Source organism: Daucus carota, chromosome 4 (genome assembly GCF_001625215.2).
Source record: "Daucus carota subsp. sativus chromosome 4, DH1 v3.0, whole genome shotgun sequence".
NCBI lineage: Eukaryota > Viridiplantae > Streptophyta > Magnoliopsida > Apiales > Apiaceae > Daucus > Daucus carota.
The window spans coordinates 47,370,187-47,397,347 of NC_030384.2; the positions used below are offsets into that span (position 1 = coordinate 47,370,187).

At 34.8% G+C, this 27,161-nt stretch overlaps 3 protein-coding genes across 3 annotated transcripts; 1 reads left to right on the top strand and 2 right to left on the bottom strand.

Annotated features, from left to right (window-relative positions):
• Positions 1-627: 627 nt before the first annotated feature.
• Positions 628-4,063, bottom strand: LOC108219028 (GDP-L-galactose phosphorylase 2). Its single transcript, XM_017392262.2, has 7 exons — positions 3,422-4,063; positions 3,180-3,301; positions 2,338-2,397; positions 1,990-2,232; positions 1,715-1,900; positions 1,359-1,607; positions 628-1,242 (listed from the first exon to the last, which is right to left on the bottom strand). The coding sequence occupies exons 1-7, from the start codon at positions 3,543-3,545 to the stop codon at positions 895-897; spliced, it is 1,332 nt and encodes a 443-aa protein (XP_017247751.1). The 5' UTR covers positions 3,546-4,063; the 3' UTR covers positions 628-894.
• A 5,574-nt stretch (positions 4,064-9,637) lies between these two features.
• LOC108218453 (alpha-1,3-arabinosyltransferase XAT2) lies at positions 9,638-11,608 on the top strand. Its single transcript, XM_017391386.2, has 3 exons — positions 9,638-9,869; positions 9,942-10,166; positions 10,317-11,608. Exons 1-3 carry the CDS (start codon positions 9,752-9,754, stop codon positions 11,474-11,476), a joined length of 1,503 nt encoding a protein of 500 aa, XP_017246875.1. The 5' UTR covers positions 9,638-9,751; the 3' UTR covers positions 11,477-11,608.
• A 41-nt stretch (positions 11,609-11,649) lies between these two features.
• On the bottom strand, positions 11,650-23,711 carry LOC108218452 (histone acetyltransferase HAC1). Its single transcript, XM_017391385.2, has 17 exons — positions 23,308-23,711; positions 22,729-22,840; positions 22,178-22,496; positions 21,571-22,092; positions 21,323-21,426; positions 19,639-21,162; positions 18,431-18,727; positions 18,062-18,340; positions 17,337-17,465; positions 17,047-17,247; positions 16,110-16,252; positions 15,665-15,980; positions 15,258-15,397; positions 14,047-14,128; positions 13,570-13,962; positions 12,490-12,707; positions 11,650-12,294 (listed from the first exon to the last, which is right to left on the bottom strand). Exons 1-17 carry the CDS (start codon positions 23,475-23,477, stop codon positions 12,183-12,185), a joined length of 5,061 nt encoding a protein of 1,686 aa, XP_017246874.1. The 5' UTR covers positions 23,478-23,711; the 3' UTR covers positions 11,650-12,182.
• Positions 23,712-27,161: the final 3,450 nt, after the last annotated feature.

Here is a 27,161-nt window from a genome sequence, read left to right on the forward strand (position 1 = left end):
ATATATGTTTTCAAGTTTCAACTAGAAAAACTATGTCTTCACTCTCTCCATTTTGAAGTCCTTTGTGATTAATAATTGAAATATACATATAATAATATTATATCAATTTTCTGACGTGTTACTAATACTCTATTTGTCATGTACTTTTAATTTTTGACACATGTAAGAAAAAATATCTTTGACTATTTTTTTTGAATGTTATTTTAACAAATAAAATCTATTATCTGTATATTATTTAAAAAGTTAAAATTCAAAACATAATACTCATAAGAAATATAAAGTGCAGAAATAACTGAGGGCATAGCAAGTATTGTAATAAGGACACTAATGTTATAGTAATAGATTATAGATCACATAATTTAGATTGTTTTTCTTTTTGATAAGATAGATAGTAATTTGGTTTGAAACGGTTTTTAAAAGTCAATAGTAATTCATAGTTTTTACATGCAAAAAATTGCATGAATGGACAAGCCAAAGTCTCCCAGTTTGTAAACAGAGTGGTTGAACTTTAATCGCATAATACAGATTTTAAATATAAAAAAATTGTATATCATCCATATCCAACTCACTAGTGAAAGCCTGAAAGGAAATTCATACCCATCCCAGTTTACTTTAGAAAAGAAGAACTTGAGATGCAAAGCATATATTACATCAATGAGCTCTTTAGAGTTAAGAGCAGGTAATCCAATGGTAAATAAGTATTTTACACAGCATGACAGCACCGCCAAATCCAACAAGCCACAGTATGAAGATATTACATACATTATGCAGCAAAACTGCAACAGTCGCTTTATTTAAGGACTCGTAATGAGGAGTTTTTGTATATACTCCAGCCCTGACGTAGTCACCTAATTTACATAATACCACTGATCAGTTCTTCTTTAACCCCAGAGCTTAATGCAGAACTAGGCATTCATGTGAAACCAAAGCAGCGCTGGAACCATTGTTATGGGTACCAGACTCCTGATTAGTATGATGTTCTTGATCATTTTGTGAGATCAGTTCATTTTCATTTGCAGCAGAAGAGACTGCGTCAAATATAATATCTTTCACTTCTTTGAACCTCTCTTCTGATAGGGATACCTCGGCAAGCAGTCTCCAAGCTTTCTCCTCAGACGCCTCCTCATAGTCCTCCTTCCTTTTTAAGACCATGTGGCCGCTAATTTCCCAGACTGCAGGATTAACTTGGGTGTCCAGAAGCTCAGGACTCACTTCGCCAAGAGCCTGTCTCTCAGCATAACACTGCTTATTATACAATGCACTGACAGGTTAGCAGAATTGAGGATAAAATAAAGAAAATAACAAAATAAATTAATGACTGAGCACAGTATAAAATCGGATGTAGTGACTATATGTACCTGAGGAAGGAGAAAGACACGCCTTCCAGAGTCTGAGATAAGAACATTGTAGGGTATATTACTGTTCTGAAGGCAAATGCAAGCATCAGAGACTGCAGTCGACAAATCCTCCAAGGTACAGAGACCCTCAAACACAAGACCTCGGACAGGATAGCCCAACAATTCAGAAATTTCAACCCCATCATCCAAGTTCATAACTTTTCTAGTAGATGCCTTCTCAATAGGAAATGGCACGGCCAGGTAATAAGCCTGTCACATAAAAGATCAGGAATTCAGCATTAACTGCAAAAATTCACCAATCAATATGACACTTCACATATGAAGCACTCCGTTACAGTTTTAAAAACTTGGGTGACCTGGAAGTGAAGATGATTTATGGTAGCAAATGCACCCAAGCTATTGTAACCCAACCGAAAGTATGGGCTTCCGGCTTCTGCTGCCATGTAAAGTGCAAGCAAGAAGCTTTCATGGTCAATCCTTTGTGGCAAACATTCAAGAACATGGGGAATCAGAAGCACATGCCCGTATTCGATAGGACTAACCTGTTATGTTATGGAAAAATAAAAAGTCAATTATGCAAGAGGCACTGACACTAGAAAAGTGGGATAGACACTTAGGCAGAGCAACTTACATTAATAGCAACAACACTTGGAGAGTTTCCAACATCAATGGAAGCATCTGGAAAGAAGTGAATTTCATCCTCCTCACTTGCTTTGAACTGGAAAAGCACCTCTTCCTGCCCAACTTTAGTAAAATTAAATTTGCTCCCATCAAATGGCTGCAAAACCTTATCGACTCTAAATTCAGTTGGCCTCTTCTTGAGGTGACGACCCTCATTCAGCTGAGCTATAAAACCATAATTTCCTGGAATGACCTGTCCGGATATATAAAATGAATTGAGTCTTTACAAACATCATATTTCATCAAGTACTAGTGATAAACCTAAATTTCCTAAATGCTAAAGAAAAAAGGACACGACCTTGGTTTCACAGGCAGTAACATCGTAGCGAAAAAGCCCCTTCTGAACACGATCTTCCCACTGCAAGAGTATAAATAATTACCTCAAGTATTAATAAGTGAAATGCTCAACAAAGCTCCAGGCACTCAGAGCCGAAGCACAAAGCGAGACGCGTTAAATAAAAAACTTAACTCAAATTAATAGCAGTTACTAAATATAGTACTCGTTTGGTTTACATAATAATAACAAGAAAGTTATAATTCCTAGGAAGCGAAAAATATTACTGTTGTTTGGTTGGTATAAACCGGGGAAGTTGAACTTTCTTGGAAGTGGTATATATTCCTAACTAATAACGAAAATGGGCTTCCCCTACCTAACCCCTGTAGTAATTTAAACAAAAATGGAAGTGCAGATCTCTATATATTAACCTAACACAATTTCCAACTTCCCAGGAACTCTATATAGGAATTAACAGCAAGGAGGCAAGGACGTACAATTTACATGGGAATTGATTCCTACTGTGAACCAAAGAAGCACTATATATCATTTAAGGAGAAAATAAAATTGTCTAAGATTTGCAAATTCTAGTAGTATACAGTAAACAATACACTCGGTCTCATTTAAAAATCTCGTGAAATTAAATCATTTTCTTCTAGAATTTGTGATGTAAATCTTCCTCGCAATGGGCGTGCTTGAATTGTAGTTATTTTAAATTAACAAGTCAGATCTGGTCAAAATCAACTCCTTTCTTCATAAAAATGACTAAACATTCCGCTCATCAGCACACTTTTTCAGTTATTATACCCTAAAGCAATAAATTGGAAGGGCAAAAAAAAGACTAACAGATAGGACTATATAAATACCTCCCCAATGATGAGAGAATCCAGAAAAGCAACCGGAGGCTCCTTGTATTCTTCAGCAGAAGATCCCCCTCTATTACCACACTTGTTAACCCTCTTAAATGCATACAACGGTAGCTTTGCCCCTAATCAGAACAAAACATCATCAATCAGCCCCTAAATTCCACTAAAATCATCGCCATCATAAACCGAATTTTAAGCATAAAACAAAAACAACTTCAAAAATACACAAATTCAACAAATACCTTGGAGGCAACACGTGTTGAGACAATTCCGCCCACACCCGACACGACAAGCACCCTCCTCCCCCTCTTCCTTTTGATAATTCGACACAATGGTGGGCACTCTCTTAATCCTCAACATCTCCATTCAATTAATATATTTTCACACAAAATTATACTAATCAACCAAACAAACAGAGATATCTTTTTTTAACCGTGCACAGATTTTATATTAGGTATAGAACTTCAAAACAAATATAATAATAACAATAACAATAAATCTACACTAAGGAAAAGAGATGACCGCCGCCGGCGAGGAAGAGGAGATCGGAGGGGGTGCCGCCGGCAGAGGGGAGAGCACCACGACCGCCGTGCGGCGAAGGATTCGTGAAAATAGTCAAACAACCCTTGCGACGTAGAGAGCGGACATGAACAAGGAGACGATTAGCTCTGTATATAGCCGTGATGTCTGCAACTTGGCTGGCCTGGGCTTTAGCCCCGCTGACTATCAGAATTTTGGTGGATTTGGTGATGGAGCGAGGGTTCGATCGGAGGATGGGTGGGTTGGTGGTGGTTGGATTGGGCAGGCGATGAGAGGTGAATAGAGCTGCACTCTTCTTCACGCGTTTTATAGTCGTTTGGAGACTTTTTCAAACAAGCAATTATATGATTTATTTATTTTTTTAAGCAATGATATTGGTCGTATATTTAAATTACCTCATATTGGTCATATATTTAAAATGTAATTTGAGTATTTTTATTAAGGTAAATATAATAAATTTTGTTGTACGCTGTACGGCCAAGTATTTTTAATTTGATCTGGATTTACAGGCGTTTGAATCGTCAGTGATAATTGGAGTCGAAAATGAAATTCATCATGTGCGCGGGATTGATATTAAGATTTTCGTTAATCTTACTCATTAATCATAAATCAAAATTTAATTTTGATTTATGTTGTAATTGAGCTGAAGAATTATATCATCAATTTTGTATTTTATATATATTTTTTATGTATTTTAGAAATCTTAAGAGTTTACCAATCAAACTGTATATATGAATTCTGATTTTCATTAACACTTTGGTTATGATTACTTTTATTTTTAATTGAATTTTAAACTTAATTAATTGTTGTAGAAGCTTAAAGTTAGGTAGGCTCTTTTGGATTTCAAACTTTCATTATCTGTAAAAATAGATTTGAAAATCGAAAAAAAAATTAACAAGAATAATAGTACGAGCTGAATTTTGTTCATTTGAAGGTAACGCTTTATATATGAGACAAGCAACCGGCGTAGAGCATTTTAAAAGGAAATAAACACAAAAAAGGTATAGATTTATAATGATATCCTTCTATTTAAATTCTTAACGTCTAAAAATAACTTATTTTTATATGTTTATATTATTATATTTGATTAAAATAAATGGAAACGAAGGAAATAAAACTAAATATGCCATTTATTCTTCTTTTTTTCTTTTTTCTGCACGTTTCCTTCTAATTTTCACTAATTACAATTAGAGTTCTTAAACATGAATCCTACCAGATTTGGATCCTTAAACGTGTATTATAGGATAGAGTATATTCCAGGAAATCAGAAGAAATATGAAATATCCGTGTCTGCCCACGTGAACCTCGCCGTGGGGGAGCCCAGTTCACATTCTGACATATCGTTACGCATATTAACGGAGACATGCCCCCAACAAAAAGCAACCAATGCTGCTCAATTCCTGATACAACATCAGCTCTTCGTGCAGCACGAATCATGAAGGGGGGTTTTAACGCCTAGCAATTGATCTATTATTCTCACATAGTAAAATATACAGTCAATTGAAATTATTGTAATGCACAGCTATATGGGTATGAAACATGCATGTTTCATACAATTACGTTATGTTACTAGTTTTAGCTGGTGACGCAATAAATGGAAATGGGATTTAAACGGAGATAATATTGTCCAAAAATTAATTAAATGATTAGAAATTAATTATGATTATTTATTAAGATTAATTTAAAAAATATTTTAAATTTTATATAGTTATTTTATACAGTAATTTGAAATAATTGTAATGCACAGCTTTATGGAATTATGGGTATGAAACATGTGTTTCATACGATTACTTTATGTTATTAGTTTTAGCTAGTGACGTAAGGAATGGAAATCGGATTTAAACGGTAATAATATTGTTCAAAAATCGATTAAAGAGCTGAAAAGTATTAAAATTAATTATTTTTTAAATTATATGTAATTATTTCACCATATAATATAAATTTATTGTCTTATGAATCAAAATAACATTCACAAAAAAAATCTCAAAAAAAACATAAATTTAGATATCACAATTGATGTTATAAACGATGTGTAGTGTATGCCTGTAAGTAGATAAGCACTAAATTATGTACATTTGACTTATTCTAATTTCATTTTGATTGTTTAAACATTAATGTATAGGGTCATGTTTCAGATGGAATCATCAGGGAAGAACCCTTAGAACTATTAATTTATTTCTAGTATTAGTTAGAGTTCTGCATTTCTAGTATTAGTTAGATTTCTGCGGCAGAACTTCGAATGAAGAAAAACATTAGTTAGGGTTATTTATATATTATATTTTAAAATTGTTTTTGGACACACATACAAAAAGATATGTATTTAAATTTAGATTCTGAAAACTTATGAAAAATATAAGGTTCTGTGATTCATTGGTTCTCGCGCGACCCTCAGTCTATATGCTTCAACGATTAACAACTTTTGTATACAGGGCGCATAGATGAACCAGCGCAATATGATAATCAAAGTGATATATAGGCTATAGCTTATAGTTATTGGAGAGAACCCAAGCGATAAAGTTTATATAAACATCTAAGTTTCACGTAACATATAATACTGGACTTCTCCACAAGGTCCAGTCCAAGACTACTGGATCAGGTTTTATTGGGAGGACATACATAACCTGGGCCATCAATTTTCTTTGAAGGAGATTTTAAGTATTACTTTTCACCCTCTCAAAAAAAAAAAAAAAAAAACCTTTCATTATCCCAACATTGAGTGTTAAATTTGTTGAATACTATCAGTATGGATTGACCACTTTACAAAAGACCACTTCATTTATGTGAGAAAATTAACAATAATTGACCTTGAGAATTGAAAATGAAAAAATATGGAGAGGCCCGTTACTTTTCAAATTGATATATTAAATACTGATTATTTTTATTAGTTAAAATTAATATATTTTAATATATAACATAATATTGTCATCCGTCAATATAGCATTAAACTTTAAAGTTTATAGTGATTCATCATATAATCACAACAGGTATACTATTCTAGTAATAAAATTACCAACAAGATAATTTATATAGCTTGGTTATAAATTAATTTTATATAATACTTATGATCAGGGATAATTTAGTACGCGGGTGTTTTTTTTTTTTTTTTTTTTTTTTTGAAAATGAGAATAAATCTCAACGAGAATCGGCAATTCACCGTGATAATTCTTTCATTCAAGAAAGCTTATTATCTAACCGTCGGACATGCAAGATGACCGGGGAAATTTAGACAATAAAACTTTAATGTCCGAAAAGAAAACCGGTCTTCTTCCAATAATCCTGAAAATAAAACAAGAAAACAAGAAGAAATATAAGTCGATATATTTAACAAATTACATCAAAATATTCCCACAATCATGATAACTCATGATTGAGACAATTAAGCTCTTAATTAAGGCATAATAATAAAATATTAATATCCTTAATTAAGACACAATTAACGCCCTTAAATAAGGCCCAATTAACGCCCTCAATGAAGAGGCACAATTTACGCACTCAATAGTACGCGGGTGTTTAATATTATAAATAATCATAAGAAAACTAAATTATATTTTCGTAAACCTTTTCTCCTCACCCAACTCGTTAAAAAAGGGCCAATTTGAACCACATGCAGCGTGTCCTGTGCAATCTGTATTTCCCATTTTTTGTCTTCACGGGTGTGCCGTGTGCGGGGCACATGGACATGGCTATCAGACTACTCCCGATTTCGTATACATATTGTGTCAATCATAATTCATAACTAATATATATATTTTAGTACGCGGGTGTTTAATTTTATAAAAATATATATTAAATATTTGTTAAGTGTTAAATAAGTACTTTGAGAAACATTATATAAATATGAAACGTGTTTTATCAAAAAAAATAAATATGAAACGTGTTTTAAGTTAAATTTATACAGTAACAGGGGTGAATAGAACTTACTGCTTATATTCAATCACGTTCACTTAACACGTTAATATATTACTGATCATGAAATTGATGATGCAATTTAAATTACCCCTTAAACTTATGATAGTCGGCGAGATTTATATCAAACAAATCGACCATAAAACATTACTATTGTATAGTCAGAACGATTCCATCATTCATCACAAAAACTTTACATTCTGAATGAAATCGAATCTTATAAATTAACAAGTTGTTGAATGAGTTTCAGTTTATTTTTCTACACTAAAAGTTTGGAAAAAAATATATCTATGACATAGTATATTTGTCGGTTTAGTTGGTCGGAGCGATTGGACAGTGATGTCTGTACGAATCCTCTTCTATTGTTAAAAAAAGTAAAAATATTCTGCAAGAAAAGAATATATATACATATATTCATCAAATAATTTGAATTTGTTTGATGTTACTTATGTTAGTCGTTCTGCCTCTCGCTTTTCCTTCCTCTATTTTCCGGTAGCTGACTTTTCTTAATTTATTTTTTCAAGATTTTTTAAATAAACATATAATATATGTTTTATGAATTATACTATAAAATATACTTTTAGAATATATATCAATTGACTCTAATTAATTCATTTAAATCAGATATGCACAAAATTCACATGTAAAATACGGCACATTTTCTTTTGAAAGAAAAATACGGCACATTTTAATTCAAACAAACATCAAGGATTTGTAATTAGAATTTAAAGTAATGTTTGATAATTCGGTATTTGTATTTGAGCTTGGATGAAGCCCTGGCGAGACTTGTTCGCCTGTTCGGAGAGATTCCAGTGAATTCAAAGTGGATTAATGAGATCGAGCAAGTCCCACTCAGATAAATGATATATAGAATGATTTAGTCACCGGGAGGATCATGGGCAAGAAAAGAACCATTATAGATAGAATCATAGAACATTTCCATTATTTCTTATTTCGTATTCGTGAAGATTCAGCAACAGAATTTCACACATAAAAAATATCAATGTCTATGTATTATATTTTAAAATTATTTTTAAACACACAAAATGATGAAAAAAATATGTATTTATATTTAAATCTTAAAAATCGCAGCAGGACCTTTGTCATTCTATGAATCTATATAAGCACCAATTCTCTCTTGAGCGCGGCCGTTAGTCACTAGCTGAGAAAATATCCGGTCTTAATCTAATTGTGCATGCATCTCTTGTTTATATATCTTTTTTCCTTTCCAATATGCGCAACTTGATCAACTTTTTCTCCACAAATATGCTGTGGTTGTGAATGTAAAACAACGACATTCTTTTCCTGGGTGCAAAACTTCAAATTCCATTTGTTTTAAAGTGGTCTCTAATTATTTAAGATTGATAGCTCCTTATCAACAGTATACAACTCATCATCATCTTTTTCTAATTAACTTTCTGTAATTATCTTGTAATCAGCTTTCTCTAATTTGTAGGAACATATCTCTTGATTGCGCATGATCATACTCTGTAATTTAAGAAATAGTGTCTAATTACAGAAAGAACCCTTTCTTTGAATAAAAAATGTTTTGACATACGACAATGACCCTGCGTTACCATATTTATAATTAATATGAAAATTAAGTCCTAACTACCACAAATCAACGATGCAGACTCAACTGTTAGATTTCAGTAAATTTGTTCATCGCTAGACAACTCGAAAGGAATTTAAATTTGAAAAATGTGACAATTTCTAATCCGGTGCATCACAGTTAAAAAAAAATATCAACATACCAATTAAAGAAAAATGCTAAGTATTCGAAAATATTCTCAATTTTTTTTTATCTAAATCTTAATTCGTAACATATGATTGATTTCACTGACATTAATAATAATGAGACTTTCTGTATACATATAAATCATCCAATTAAAATCATTCGAAAAGAATTTGAGATATAATTTGAAGTCGTTTTGCGGAAATTCATTGGAACCGATTCAAGGCTTCTGCCCTAGTCAAGTTTTTAAGTTAAGCCAGTACGAATAAAACTTGGCTTGTTTATGTAAATAAACTAATGACTAGTATAAGATGTTGAAGACATATATAACTAATTATGAACTACAGGAACAAAAGAACATTGCAGAGATTGTTGTTCGACTATTCCAGAGATGAAGGAGGCTCGTCTGCTGCTTTACAGCGCAGCCCGGGTGGTCTTCATCCTCTTTCTCGTGATTCATCTCGTCTACACGGAGTTTTTTGCTTTTGAGGCCGCGCAGATTATGCCATGTACGTGCGATTTATCTTACATGATATTCTGATTTCGTAAAATATTGATTATATATTTGGTTGGGATTACAGGGAAGCAACGCTTGTGGAAGAGTAACGCTGATCTCCATGCATATTCGAGTAATATTACAAGTGCCCCGGAGCCAGCACCAGCAGAAGTACTAGTTAGCAAGTCAAAAAACTCGAATATTTCTGAAGAAACTATACTTTTCGATGAGGGAAAATCTGAATCTCTGCAACATGAATTGCAGAAGCAAGACTCTTCCCTGGAAGTACTTTTATCGAGGCTCGTTCCAGGTCCGGTTCAAGATGATAGTACGCGAATTTTAATTTTTTGATGATTAATTCACACGCGCACACAATTTAGTAGCTGATTGGTGATTCTTGGAATTGTGTACTAAGAAAGATAAGTATCCATAATTTGATTATTTTTGTTGATTGAAACAGAAGAGCAGAGAAGCGAGTTTGAATCAAGCGGTTTAGCCTGTGATTCTGCAGCTCACTCCCTTGTTTGTGTGGTTAACAAACCAGTAAAGATTATCAACTCAGGATCAACAGGAGTCAGCGTGGTATACGAATCGAGCCAATCTGCAGGGGAGAGAACTATTGTCAGGCCATATGCTAGGCAAGAAGACGCGGATCTTCTAAAATCCGTGACACCAGTTGAGATACTTTCTCAGGAAAATAGCTCTGTAAAACAAGGCTGTCACTACAATCATGATGTTCCAGCAGTGTTGTTTTCGACGAGTGGTTTTACTGGAAATTTGTTCCATGAAATGAATGAAATCATCATCCCTTTGTTCCTCACTTCTTTTCAGTTTCAATCACATGTCCAGTTCGTCGTTACTGACCACAAGGCTTCGTTTGTGAGTAGATATGGCCGCCTTCTCTCCAAGTTATCGCGTTATGAAGTGATAAATCCGGCTGCAAATAGAAGCATCGTCCATTGTTTTCCAGGAGCTGTTGTGGGGCTGAAGTTTCATGAATTTTTAGGGTTTAATTCAAGTGAGATCCCCAGAGGCTACTTCATGGAAGACTTCAGGAATTTTCTGAGGCAAACCTACAGACTAAAGGCGCAAAATGTTTCTGCGATCACAAAGCCTAATCTCTTGCTTATATCGCGACAACATTCAAGGACATTTTTGAACGAAAACCAGTTAGTGGATATGATGAGAACATCGGGGTTTCAAGTGATCGTCGCAAAGCCAAAAAGGATGGCGAATCTGGCAAAATTTGCAAAACTTGTGAGCTCGTGTAGCGTGATGGTTGGAGCTCACGGTGCAGGCCTCGCTAATGAAGTGTTCTTGCCGGCCGGAGCTGTTATGGTGCAGGTGGTGCCGCTGGGGCTTGACTGGGCATCAGGTGCTTATTTCGGTGAGCCAGCTTCTGATATGGGAGTGCATTACCTGGAGTACAAGATTGAACCTGAAGAAAGTTCACTTATCAATTCTTACAAACGAGACCACCCTGTTATTACCGACCCGACCCGGGTCTTGTATAATGACTATCAAGCTGGCAGAGCTCTGTACATTGATGGGCAGAACATGAAGATTGATCTTGCTAGGTTTAAAAAGACACTAACTGAAGCACTTAAACTTCTAGGATGAAATTGTATTTAGAATTTTATTTTTAAAGATAAAACTTGATTAGTCCGATTTACAAGTTTTTAGGCAGACCAAGGTGTCCTGTAATACGCCTATCTTTGCCACAAAAGAATAAAGATAGAACTGTTTGGTCCCTGTCACCCATATTCTGTACCTTAGTATGCATATGAATAAATAAACAGAAAAACTGGTATATTTTTGATGTCCAAAACAAAACTAAAGGTATAATAACTCAACAAAATTGTATGTTACATGATCCGATATGGAACTTTGGAAGGAGGGAGATATATTGTATAGAAAAACCAAAAATAAATAAGAAATGAAAAACAACTCAACAAGCCTCCCTCCTTCCTGATACAGATACATACTGTTACAAGTACACCGGTCATCAAGGCCGGATGAGAATATATTTTAAAGATTTAAAAAGATATAAATCAATGGCCAAAAAAACAAACACTTGCCGCAATCTTCACAACGCTGTAGCAAGTGAAGGACACGGCAACTGCAAATGAATGAATTGTTCGTCATTGCAGCTGCTCTGTACATGTTCTTGCCTTTCACTTCTTTCCTGGTTCCCCATTAGCAACAAACACTTTTGTTCCTTGCTGCCTGGATGGTAAGCAACACATGTCTTCAACACAACTATGCCTCCCTTTATCACTCTTTATACTTGAACCCTGAACATTAATATTTATTCACATCTTTAACATCAAGGATTTCCAGCAACCTCAGCAGCTCGTTGCCTCATCATCTCCATCACAGCGGCTCGTCGCCGACTATCAGACTGCTGCTGAAGCCTTTTTAAATGTTCCTTTAAATCTCTGCATGTCAATATATTTCAGTGTTTGATGATAAAGTAGATAGTTTTTTAGACAGTGAATACACTCTAATATAAATCTTAAGGTATTCTAGTTTATTTTTCCAACAGATGCCAAAACTTTTAACTTCGACTCACTAGGGATATACAGGGCAGTACAAAAATCCATAAGATAAAGGAAAAGTTTCAATCTACACACCTGCAGCGGGGAACGTGACATTCAGATTCTTTGCATGCTCGAGCATGAAGTTGAAGTAGATACCACATCTTTTTACAAAGAACACAACCACCAGAAGCACGAGTTTTGCATTGTATTCCGTGCCGGAAAAGACCTTTCACCTTGCGACAATTTGGATATTGGCATTGTGCGGAACGGCACTGAGATGCATGCACCAGAAGATCAAGCATTTTTCTAAGCTGCAATAGTGAATAAAATCAACTCAGTCCCCATATATTGACAGTCATGAATACTTATAAATTATAATCAATATAACTAGGAGGCAGGAGTTATGTGCACATATTAAAACAGCTCACAAAACTACTGCATGCTTTCATTATTGGTGAATCCAGAAATTCCTCGGGGGGAAGGGGCGCTGGGGATTTTCATAAATAGAACCAGTAGAAATTATTTGATCTACAAGAGTCTAATAATTAATAATGCATAGAGAAAATGTAAAATTCAACTTAGAAACGGTTAGAAACTTAGAACCATATACTGTATAATTTAAGCCAACCACCTGGATTAATGTCCTGTTCAGCTTCCCTCAAATATTTACCCTTACACTTTATGCGCAGATAGCATGTATAGCAATGACCAATTTATTAACTTCAAATAGGAAATAATAACGCCATATACAATACCAGGTAAAACAAGTTATAACATGTTTGAAGCTCTACAATTTCAGAGCATATACCAAAATTCTAAATTGAGGATATACTATTTGATACATATAATAAAAGCTAACATGCCTAATAAGTTCCACGTGGAAGTAGGTTGAGATGTATGTAGACCCTAAGTATACTTCTAAAGACTATCACCTTGAGACATCCACTTTTAAAACTATTTTCTGGAAAGTTCTAGAAAACATTGAGAACTCATGAATGTTAAATCAGATAAAAGATACTTCATTTATAATTTAAATTACTGCTTAATTAACTAAATAGCCTTATCCAATACTATTATTTTCTACTACATGGCATGATTTCCTACAAACGTGACCCTCATTTTCTATAAAGAGTTCACGTGAACTATGCTAACTGTAAATATGCTGTTGTCTACCTGGAGAACACGTAGTTGCCTGGCTTCTTTATTTTGTGCATCACGTTCTGCTAAGGAAGGATGATTAGTCAATTTATGAGGATGATCGATGCCCCCATCCTTTTGATAGCACGCATTGCATACGTCAAAATCAGGGCAGGTTTCACAGCGCCAACCTTGACCAGCTTCTATGTCAAGATGACATACATTACATGTTGTAACAAAAGCAGGAGCAGTAGGATTGTGGAGATGGTAAAGGACCATCATTGAGGAATGTTTGGCACGGCGCAAGGTATCATACTGATAATGATTTCCTTGACAAAGACTAAGAAATGCCTGTCGCGTATCGAAGAACTCACTCTCAAGAATCTCATCTTTATCCTTAGTATCGACGGGCACACCTTCAATTTCAACCTGAAAATTTTTGTTTAACCAGACATGAATTACAAAGAAAAAACAGAAAAATTTGCACAAAATTTGAAACCACGGAGAACTTACTGGATGAAGCATATGCGAGTCTCTTTGATTACTAATAGGATGTCTATCACGCTCATCCAAGTTTCGCTCAACTTCATAACACCTATATGACAGTAAAATATTAAATAAATAAAATCAGAAAAGCATGCTAAAATTTCAGTCTATGATTCTTGAAGTGTCCAAATAAAAAGGGCTCAACTCAAGTTATCAAAAGGTAATAATCCCTAGAAACCCGAATCGTGCACTTGAATATGTTCCACGACTCCATGTGATGCTACTCTTTTTCATGTGATCTCAAGAATCACAGACATATCATATAGCGAATCAGTAATTGAATATTATCATAGAGGTTTTGTATCAAAGCTAGTATACAACAACTAGATATTAGGCATCTGCAATTCATAAAACAAAGTCAAAGCAACAAGCAGCTTGGAATGGAGTTTCAAACCCTGACCCCATAATACACTCTAGTGATGGTAATATTGGGTAGTGGATCGGGTTCGTGCGAGGTCCTATTTTTTGGTAAACCCAAACTGAAGCGGGATGAAAATCCCAACCTGAACCCGGCCTGATGCCGATCCAAAATAACCAAAAATGACGAGTTTGACACAAATAAAAAGAGATTGCGTCAAACTCAAACCGACATGAATCACATTAATCCCAGAATGTGAGCCATAGCAGGGACCGGTTTTTTGTGCCAAACAGATATCTAATAACCTACCTCATTTAATATTACCAGATCATTAAGACGCAGATATGCACCTTGGACACATACAAAAACACACAGATATATGTAGATCTGATATTAAAATATACTTGCATGTTGGTAATTAGTAAATATAGATAGTGAAAGCTTAAGTGGGGGGGGGGGGGGTAATTGCAGGTTAGTGACATATGTATGGAATGTGATCTGGTCAGTGGTCACTGCTTCATATATGATGGTCACGGCTAGGATACAAAATGCTAGGGTTTCTAAATTTTGGTTGTGCTATGTTGAGTGGACTTTACTATTACTGTTAGTGGTGCTATGGACTTGCGACTACAACATTATAAGTGATAATACATAATACTGTCATAATACTGTATATATGTAAAATAATATAATAATATTCGGGTCGTGTGATATAGTCAATATGGACAACCAAGTGGACATTCTAAAACAAATTCTAGATTATTTGACTAATACAGCAAGTCAACAAAAGAACTAATACAAAGTCAGGTCAGATTCTTACTTATCACATAGCTGAAAATTTTTGCACTGGTTGCAAACCCAACGATTTCCAGATGCCATCTGAATGCAGCAGTGACTGCATGAGTGCTGCAAGTGAACCATGATGAAATCTTCCTTCATCGGGCTAATTGTTTCACCAAGCTACAAAATGTGAACATAAAGTGAGAATGATGAACTATAAGATAATATGTTTGGAGTAAGAAAAAAATATCTGTATATAAGAACTTAAGATATTTACTAATTATTAAATAACAAGAATAATTTCAATCTTGTGGGATCCCATAAGAAGAATTGTACAGCTCAAGAAACAATGTGAACAATAACAAAAGAAGATTATTAGGAATCATTATATAAAACCCACTTCCTAGAGACTATCGACAATAATAAGGAAAAGTATGTTTTGATTACTCTGTGCATCAGTAAAAGATCCTTCGATGCATTTCCAGACAGATCAGCTTGACCAAACGCTTTTAGAGCTCTTTTTGAAATAGTTTTTTTTGTCAATCCCCTCTTATGAAGTTTTCTTCCATCCTCCTCCTGTTGAAGCTGATATATAATGTCCTCAGCAGCACCAGGCCAATAGTCTCCATCAAAATATGGTAGTCGAGCTGCAGTTACTTTAGCTTTGCATTCACCAACATTAGGAACGAAGAAATGGTCATACAAATTAGTTAGCTCTACTACAATATCTTCCTTGGCGGCTTTTCTCAACATTGATAAATACCTGTTACAAAAAACAGAAATATAATTATACACTTTAATTGTATACAGCTTTATTCTTTTGTCAAGAATTGTATACCGAATTAAACTTGAGAGAAACTGAGATCTGTCATTAATAGATTTGTGAGCTCACCATTCCCGTAGCTTATCTGATTTTGGGGTCTTCTGAATTTCCGGATGGCAATATAAAATATAATCTTCACCCTTCAGTGGAGGACATGCCCATATATAGCAACTAGTAAAACCACGTTTCTTACAATATTCTAGGTACCCAATCTGAAAGGAGAATCAGATAACATTATTGCAATTGTTCATAACATTACATGTGGGCAAAGGTGGGTACAAAATGGTGCAAACTCATATACTAATCAAATAATATAAGATCACAAGAATTTCATAGGACTTGAGCAATCCTTGTTATTTAGGTGTTTATAAAAAACTAGGTGTATGGATCATCAAACAACATTGTCTGCACACACAGTCACACAAACACACACACACACACACACACACTTATATGAGGTTGGAAGCTCCATATTTTATTATTGGTCATAGAATATAAGGTCAATATTTGTTTAAGTCCAACATTTAGATTTGAAACAGTGGAATAACAAACGTGATAATTTGCACGCAATTTTCTGGTCCTAAAAAGGCTACTCTATTAACTATGGTACTGATTACATAATCTAGACTCCTGACTTCCCAAATTTCAAGGAATACTTAAAATGGGTATATTTTAGCCAAGTAAACCCTAAATGAAGTAATGAACTAATATTAAACTTAGACACAAGGGAAGATATTTGAAACAAGCTATACTTATTGTAAGTGTATAAGAAGTCAGTGAGATAGTGGGACTAATACATTGAAGCCAGCTAACTTGATACAGTACTGCCCAAAAGATTTTTTTTTTTTTTTTTTAAAGTGACAACAAAGTTTTTTTTTATCATAGAATCAACCAAGTTTTCTGGTGCACTCTTAATAAATAAAAATATCAGCCAAAAAAAAAAACATCACAACAGCAAATTGCTACTACAAATCAAAGCATGCAATAACTTGAGCAAAATACTTGCCAGGATTTCATGGTAAACAAATGTGCGAAGGGCCTCCCCCGTCACAGTTCTAATCTCCGGCCTAAAGTACTTTACAGAATCCAGGTAAGATAAATAAACACGGCGATGATTTGGCTGCTGACACTCTGCTCCAAATTCTTGAACATACATGCCAAATAGGCACACTTCCACGCCTTCAATTTTCTGAAACAGCAAAACTACCTGGAAGACTTGTAAATTTTAGTGAGACCAAAAAATTATACTCTGCAGGAGTATCAAGGTCATAAATTTTTCGCATAATTCATCGGTACCTTTGACTTATACCCAAACTCTGTTGGGTAATTCTCTTCCTGAAAAATGTCAAGGAACCTTGGCTTCACGTCCAACTTCTTGTCCACAGATGACACAACTCTAATAACTAGGAAGTCTGCTCCCGGAACCTGGTATAACACAACGAAAGGATTTCAGAGCATATTAAAAAGGTAATATGTTACTAATCCAGCCAACCATAAGTAGGTGGTAGAAACATAAGATCTGCTAATTAGGACAGGCATGTACTGGTTAGGACAACTCCACAAGCCAATTCCTAATCCCCGTCCCCTCCCTCTATCACTCCTGCCTAAAACCTTGCTTGATTATCTCCATGAGGAAAAAAAAATTAAAAATGCGTGCGATAAAATGAAATAATCATCTTGATTAAGGATGCGTGTAGCTTTCCATTGTAGTTCATGCTGCAAAATTTATATAACACTAGTTGAGGAGGAAAAAAAAATTAATTGGAGTCAAGGAAAATATGTGCTTTCAATAGCAGACTAGTGGTACTAGTGGTATGATAAAGAATGCATATTTATATTCATACTCTAACTAAGCCTCTTGTATGCACAAATATTTAGCTGCATACAGTTTAGAAGGCAGCAATGCAATAAAGTACATCAATCATCTAAAAATGAAAGTCATCCTTCATCAACAATCAACTAAAGATATGTAACCACAGCAGCACAGCAGTAAAAAATAAAAAGCAACTTAAGTGAAAGACCTCATCATAAGATTTCCCCTGCACCCTTGCCCTTTCCATCCTCTCCTGCTTCAATCGTTTGAATAATCTTTGCTCTATATGATCACTGAGAATTGTCCTAGGCAAATCTTTAGCTCCAAGAACAGCACTCTGTGGCAAGGGCATACGCTCCCCTCTTTCTACTTCTGCAATATAGCAGTTTGGGCAAGTATACTCAGCCTGACCACCATCGTTTCTCCGCCCATTAAACAGCGCACAAATTTGATGTTGCCAAGCTTCACACTTGTCGCATTGAACCCACTGCACAAAGTTGTAAAAGCTTGATGTCTAAATTTGGGCAAACTGGTGCCAAGAACAGATTAGTATAAGATGAAAGTGCACATATCATACCCATTCTTCAGTATCTTCATCATTTTTCTTCTTCTCTAATCTTGCCTTGGGAATAGAAGTTCCATCAGCAATAATTGTTTCCCCACGGGAGTCGTTATGGCACGGGATGCAGAAGTAGTGTCGTGTATCACCTGTTCCAATGGTGTAATACATTGCGTTTCTTTTAATGCGTGCACCACATGGTGTGCAATATATTGGTGGTGGTTCAAAAGTAAGTTTCTCAACAGCACATAGCTGACAAGAGTTTTCACTCATTGAATTCTCCATCGCTTGATTCTTTTCTGCCTTCGCTTTACTCTGTCAATAAAAAAAAGAAAAATAGAACTCTTTTTTCAATTTGGAAATACATAAAAACATGTATTTCAGAGTAAAAAGCACGGAGCTCTCTTCTAGAAAAATCTATTAGTTGTACAAGTGAATGATGGTATTCACCAAAAATAAAATAAGTAGTTTAATAAAGTACCTCCTGCCCATTTTAACTTTAAACTGTTTTTCTAATTTTGAGTCAGTTTTTAACTTGTTACAATGACATGGAACTGTATAGAGTATAGATTATACCTTCATACACTGTACTGGGTTTTTAAATACACCAAATCTTTCTACAAAAATCATGACAGAGTATGAATACATAGCAAAGGACCTAAGCTCACTCCTTGCACAATCTAAAAGGCAGTGATTCAATCAATATGCATGCACCTGTAGCCCATGAAGTCCAACAATCCAATAAGTTCTAGACAATTACAGTAGTTGCAAGGACAGTTGCTACACAAGTAACCTTATTTTATTAGATTCAAACGAGGAGAATAATTTGTATCTTGCTTACTTAACAAGTTCTATGATCTTCAAAATGTAATCTCATCAATTCCATATATAACTAGTTGTCTTACCATGTTTAAAAAAGAGTGCATAGTTAGTGATACTAAAAGATATTTTTCACCTGGGAAAATTTTCAAAACACAAAGGACTGTTCTATACCTAAAAGAACAACTAATGAAGCTTTTCATTCTCTTTATACCTCTATTTTCCCTCTTCTTCTTATTGGGGTATGTTCCTATGACTCTTTTTCAAGTATATTCTTCATTTTAAAAGGACTAAAAAATTCCTAGCTAAAGAAATGTGCAATTGCGTCTACCAAATATTCCATATTTTTAAAAAAGATAAAGAATTAGCCAAGTTCTTCGGATAACGTATCTCAGCTATATACTGACCTGGCCAACCCACTGCCTGAGACCTTTGATATGCTCCCGAACTTGTTCAGGAGTAAACAGTTCAGTCAAGGATACTCCCTGTATATTTGGCTTCCCAGACTTGGTTGCAGCCACATTTTCATTGGGTAATGTCACAAGTGAATGGTTAGCAGCAGCAACTTCTTTCTCAGTCTTGATACTTTCTTCCTTAGGAAAGCCAACAGGATCACTTGTGATAGCAGAATCACTATCTTCCACCCGGACGAAGGTTTTATCAATGTTTTCATTCTTCATCTCAAGAACACCGGGACTTCCACGAGCAGAACTTGAAAGATTTTCTATCTTAATTTCTGCAACCTCAGTTTTTATTACCCCACAAGTGTCAACTGTTTGGCTTTCCCCATTTAGGATGTCCTGTGGAACATGAGGTTCACTGATAGAGGAAACTGGTGGAGCACAGCTTTCACGTTCGGAGGCATTAGATTGTGATGGCTGCTGCTCGATCTTCATGCGTTTCAAAGATGGTTGCAGATCTTCTGAGGTTGAAACAACAGACTGACTCATATTTAATCTGCTCAGAGCATCTCTGGTATCATAAGTGTTGCAAGAACCATTTATTGACGAAGGAAAACTGGACTTGGAATCCTGATGTGCACGTGCCTTGATATGCATCATTATATAGTTCTTCACTGGGATGCACACAGGGCATTCTGGATGCTTGCACTTCTTGTGATGTTCAATTAATCTTTTGGTCATGGGGCACCGAGGATTTGGACACCGAGCTAGAAAGCATCCATCCACATGTCGCAGCAGTTCTTGGGCAGCAACACAATATTTCTCTGGACATCTCCCCTTCGGGGCATTACATGCACGAGCATGCCGCAAGAATAATAACCACCTTAGCTGGTTCTTGAACTGCCGGTCACAGTTTGCATTACCATATTTAAGAGCAGAACCATTACCACTACGAGGATCTGCTGTTCTATTAGCAACATTTTGACACATAATTGACCCCCCTGAAGATAGGTTATTTTGCAGAGCATCACCTTGCCCAGATGTTCTCTGACTAAAGTCCCCCTGAATATGATGCTCTTTGGAGATAGAGAAGCTTTGCATCACATGAGGTCCATCTTGGGATCTAGAACGCCACTGACCATGTAATACTCTCTCTGATGGAACTCCATCATTACTAGTGAACTCATCACAAGAATCAGTAAGAAATGGTGGCTGATGTACACTTTGTTGCATCTCTTCCACCGTTTGAGTCTGAGCTGAATAAATCTCCTGAGAACTAGGTGGAAGAGAAAGTGATTTATTAACAACCGATTGGTCTTCAGATAGGTTCTGGTATTGTACTTCGGATGACTGGAACTGTCCAGAGAACTGAGAGTGCAAGGATTCTGCTTGGCGCTCTATCCCAGGCTCGCACTTTACTTGACCAGCCACATTGGATGTCATCTGACCTTGACTTGCTTCATTTTTTAGTAAAACATGTTGCTGCTGACGGAGGTTGTGTTGTCTTTGCTGTTGAAGAAATCGCTGTTGCTGTAAATGATGAGGCAGTTGCTGTAATTAGTTGTGTTGATTAAAATGCATAATATTCGTGGATGTGAAGACTAAAAATCATCTTTTCTCATGTAGAGATTAATTTTGACCAACTAGTCAGCGAAGGAAAATTCAGTTTTAGAGCATAATCTAAACTTACTTGATTTATATCCTGATTACTTCCCGATAACTCAGCAGATGTTACAGGGCAATAAATGCTTCCTGAAGTGGAGGAATCAGCAGTGCAGCTCCCATATCCAACACCTACCAACAAAGGGATACATTGACAGATAAAAGTAATTAACATATATCTCAACACCTTAAATACTGATCAAACATGTCACTGTGAGATTTCATCCACTACCCTTGCAATCACAAATCGCAAGGGGGCAGTGTTTAGAAAGGTACCCTGAGATATTTGTCGCTGATGTTGATCATGCTGCAACAATTTTGATGAGTTGCCATAGAGTGGGGCATTTATGTAGCCCTCAGAGATTCCAGGACCTTTTGAAATTTGGATATTGTTCCCAATCGTCCCTAAACCAGTAGTCAAGGACCCACTTGACAGTCCATATTTCTGTTGCACACCAGACCTAATACCACCACCAATTTGACTGCCGAGGTTGTGCAATATGCGGCTGTTTTGGCCACCAATTTGATTCTTCTGTTGCAGAGGTTGTGCTGCAATTGTAGTTTCGACAGTTGAATACGCCATATTATTAGAATCCAGATTCATGACAGGCTGATTATAATTATTATTATTCATGTCATTAGAATTATTGCTGTTTATATTGTTGGAACTATTAAATCCAGGAGTGGGTATCATTTGGCTTGCAATTCTCTGTCCACCAACCGATGAACCAATGATATTGCCACCGGAACTAATTGAAAATGTAGAAGGGGACTGCTGATATCCATGCGGCAACGAACCTGCAGAATTGGGTTCTGTTACGGTAAATGGCAGGAGGAATTAGTACCATAATGCACTAGAGCGGTAACAAAAGTTTAAAAGTACCAGATAATCCATTGAAGGATCCACCGTGCATGCCTCCAGATGTTGTATTCCCAGTGGGCAAGAAGCTTCCTGTGTTTACAGTGGATGATGCAATACTATTAGAACCACCGGAGGCGATCAAGGAACTATCCACGGATGATGCATGCATCAAGCTTGAATTTCCGCTTTGAGGCATGCCAGGAGTTGGAATCATCGTACTGGTAGAAGATGAAGAATTGATATGTTGGTGAGAATATTGCTGGCTGGGATTATTCATAGGTTCTCTTCTAATTAATATCCGAAGACGATTCTCCAAGGTCTCCAAGTTCATGTACTCCTCCTATATACGATGGAAATAAAGTTACATCTCATAATTAATACAAATCATGACATCACTGCATCAAAAACATGTTGACAGCATAAAAACACATTAAGTTTCCATATGTATAAGTATCAAGACGCATTCCTCTCAATATAATATAAAAAGAGGGCAGAATTCAGTACACATGTAAAGTTAGTATTAACAATCAATTACAGACTGAAAACACAAGGCATAGGTATAACTATTAAACCTTTGTGGTAGCATTCCTGAATAGACCTTCCTCTAAACGTTTTACTACATCAAGCACCTTCCTTGTAGTTCTATCATTGGCTTGTGGCTGTCGACGCATCAGGAACTCATAGCTATAAAACAAAAATGATAGAGATCAATTAATAACATTACTCACCAGAAATAAAACACGTGTGTGGCAGAAAAAAGTCGGTCGATATAAATTAATTAACATCATATAGCAAAGGATGAACTATCAACTATTATAACATGAACAGGTCGCAAAATTCCAAATTGAAGCTAACTCGCGCATTGATCATCTATACAAGAACTTCTGTCGGCATATCATTAACTACATTTCCTCTCTCTAATCTGTAACAGCTACCAACCGCAAAAATAGTAGTAATCACGGGCTCAACACATCACATTACGAGTAAACTTACCACGTGGCCGCATACATCCACGTTTACTAAAATAAAACAGATACAGCTCGTTATCCACAAGTAGAAACACTTACACCAATCAACAAGTCAGCTCAGTCCATTTAAACACAAACAGATGAGTAATTAAATAATCGAAAGTTTATGAGTGAGAGGCTTACATTTTAGTAGTCATAAATCTTCGTGCACTCACATAATCAGGCTCCAAATTAACATGACCACCACCTGAAGCTTGTATCTGCGGATTACTATTACTACTCCCATTCAAAACCGGCACCGCCGCCGCGCCGCCGCCGCCTTGGGCGGACATACGGTGCGTATGCAAATTCATCGCAAATTCAAATCGAAAATCACTACATCAACTCCCAATTTCCCAATCTTAAACCCTAATTTTTGAAAATTGGGGAAACTAAAATTGGAAAAAAATTATGCACAGAGGTGTGTGTGATAGCTTGAGGAGACTGTACGAAAATTGAATTAAACAAAGATTGAGCGATTTAAAAAGCCCTAATTTCAGAGAGTATGAGATTGAATTAGCGCAGCGAGTCTTGATCGTACGAGTGATGTGAAATTTTGGGTTGAATTTATTATTACATAATCGGTATCTTTGGTTCCATGTAATTACAATATTGCCTTGTTACAGCGGCCCAGTATAAACGGAGGCTTTTTACTGCTGCGAGCCTGCGACTCACAGGTATTTTTCAGATTCTAAACAGATTTCATCTGGTTTTGCAAAAGCTTTTAATTTATAAATTGCTAAAAAAGCATGCGTTTTAAAAATAATATATTATTGTGCTACATGATTTTATAATTTGCTAGATCGTGATTTTAAAGTTTTTGATTATATGATAATAAAGAAAATAGTAGATGTGTTAGATTTTTGGGAATATCATACAACATTTTTTGTAAAATTGTACTTGTATAGTTTTATTGTCTAAATTTCCCCGGTCATCTTGCATGTCCGATGGTTAGATGATAAGTTTTCTTGAATGAAAGAATTATCACGGTGAATTGCCGAATCTTTTCGTTGAGATTCATTCTCATTGTAAAAAAAAAAAAATTGTTAGTGTTAGGAGGTATATTCAATTGAGATTTTAGAAAATTTTGGGCTGTGTTTTAATCAGATTTAAAAGTTGTATTAATTGAGTTATTCAATTAGGATTTTAAATTATATTATAAAAACTGGTTGTATTCGATTAAGAATTTAAATTATACTTGAAAATCTGATGATATTCAATTAGAATTATTTAAAAATTCATTAAAATCTTATGATATTCATATGTTATTAGATTATTAGACTTTTTTGAACTTCGTAATAGGGTGGATTTTGTGAAATTTTTCATGTTATAATATTTGAAATCACATCATTGTGCATCGGATTTTAAAGTATTGTACTTGAATACTAAAAAAAATCGCATCAAATTTTGGACATTTTTATGTAGAATCTGTGTAAATCAATATCAGATATAATTCACTAAAATTACATCCGTTAAAATTCTAACCCAATACACTCTCCTAAAAGTAAAAAACAAAGAACAAGGATACAATATTCATCTCAAATAATCTATTTTAAACATCAAATAAATAATTATGTTTTAAAGATACATTGTTTCGATATTCGAAAATTTTTAGATTAGAAAAAAACAAGAATTCGTCAAAGTCTCTGAAAAAACCAAATTCATAACAATATATAAATAAAGAATAATTTAAAATTTCAAAAACAAAAATAATAATTTAAATATCTTACAAATCCTATCAAAATACACAATATTTTATTCGATTGAGATTTTTTGAAAATACTTTTTAAAAATTCTTCTAAAAACCCAACACTCTATTTAACTAAATTTTTATAAATACATATTTATTAGGATTTTACATGTCCAATTATATAAATGCATTTCAATTCATGCATTGATGATATTTAGGAATTTGGATTAAGAGTGTAAATATATGAAATCGACGATGTTTGAAAAACCGCAAATCGGTTCTAAGCGGTGGAAGAACCTTCTAGCGCTTAAGAGGAAATTTAAGCGGATTAACAATATACAATTAAATATTTAGTTACAATAATAATATATTCAAAAATAATATTATATTGCGGTAAGAATTCAAATTTGTAATAATTTTAATGATATATATACATAGAGTCATACTCCAGTGAGAACCAATTTTATGATGAGATATGAGATCTAATCTCAGCCACTCATTTAAATACATTATATTCATCTCTTACCATTCATTTAATATTTTAATATTTCACCATCTTCTAATTCAACTACCTATCACCTTCAACCACCGTTGACCACCACCACCAGCTCCGGCGACCACCAGAAAACCACTGCCGGCAAACATAAAATCACCACCGGAAAACATAAAATCACCACCAAAAAATCAAAAATCACCGCCAAAAAATCAAAAATCAACGCCAGAAAATTAAAATCACCACACCACCATCAGCTACAAACCACCACCGCCACCCCCCAAATCCGAAAAATCACCAAATACAAAACAAAATGACCATCAGAAAAAATAAAAAACACAACTGAAAATCATCATTTTCAATTCATCAGCTTCCTCACTATCTCTCTCAACCTCCTCTCTCTCTCTCCACATCCACACGCTCTCTCTCATTCACTACATCCAACCTCTATTTCTGCCCATATCCATCATTAACTCCGACCATAACAAAAATTACTATATTAATTGTAAAGCATCACAAACAAACACCATCGACAAAATGAAATCACCACCGTAAAAACAAAAATCACCGAACCTCCGCCAATACCATCTCTAGATCGGAGTATCGAAATCGGAGATGATGTGGATCGACGATGAATAGAGAAGAAACAAAATGAAAGAATAAGGATGGGGCTTTTAGAGGGGAGGAAGTAGTCGTGTTTCTGGAGAGAGAGATCTGTGTTTTTTGTGTGCGTGGCTGGAGACGAGGTCGTCGCCTCGACTACGACGATGTTGTAGATCTGGTGGTTGCATTGCAGCAGCAACAACGGGTAGTGACGGATGGCAGTAGAGGGTGGAGGTGGGCAGTGGGGGGTGGGAGGGAAGAGGGAGAGTGTAATAAAAGAAAATGTTAAAATATAAATGCGTGGTTGTGATTTGATTTAGGGATAAAAATGTGGGGCTGAGATTAGATCTCATATCTCACATTAGTTGAGATTCTCATTTGAGCACTTGCCTATATACATATACATATATATATATATATATATATATATATATATATTTAATATTTTAATATAATTTAGTTATATTATAAAATATAATATTCTAAAATTAAAAAATAGCAAATTAACATCATTTTGACCGCTTAATTTTCAAAAACGTTAGTCACCCGCTTAGTATAGATATTAAATATGTTAAAACCTGTAAGCGAGACTTAATTTGGAGCTAAAATAAAAGAAATTCAGATTTGGCAGAAAGTTTGCATCGTGTTTTTGATAAAAAAATTTGTAGGTTATATATTTTAGAAAATATCCAAAATATTGATATTTTAATATGTATCATAACAATAATACACCATGATATGCTTGTTTATACTTCATATTTGATTGGTATATTATTTTTAGTATATTCAATTATTATTAGAATACAATTAATATGATACATGAACTATTTTTTAATTTTATTATTCATTTTATATTAAAATGTATAATATCATCTTCATCATAAACATGTAATAAATTTAAGTTAGGATACACAAATTTTTCATATTAAATTCTAAATTGTATTTTGTTTCAGAGTCATGAAATTCAATTGAATACTCGTTTATATGCGTACATAAATCTAAGTCAATTTAAATAATTAAATTAGATAAATTCCAATAAACCAAAATAATTATGGTAGGACCAGAAAAATATATTAATTACGTGAAATTATGATGCACTATCGAAGTCTTGTTACGCACTCGTACATCATAACATTCAGAAGCCCCCACTCATCACAGTTCCCTCCCGTGACAAGACCCCCAAACTTAGGGCTTAAATAATACAGTAGACCA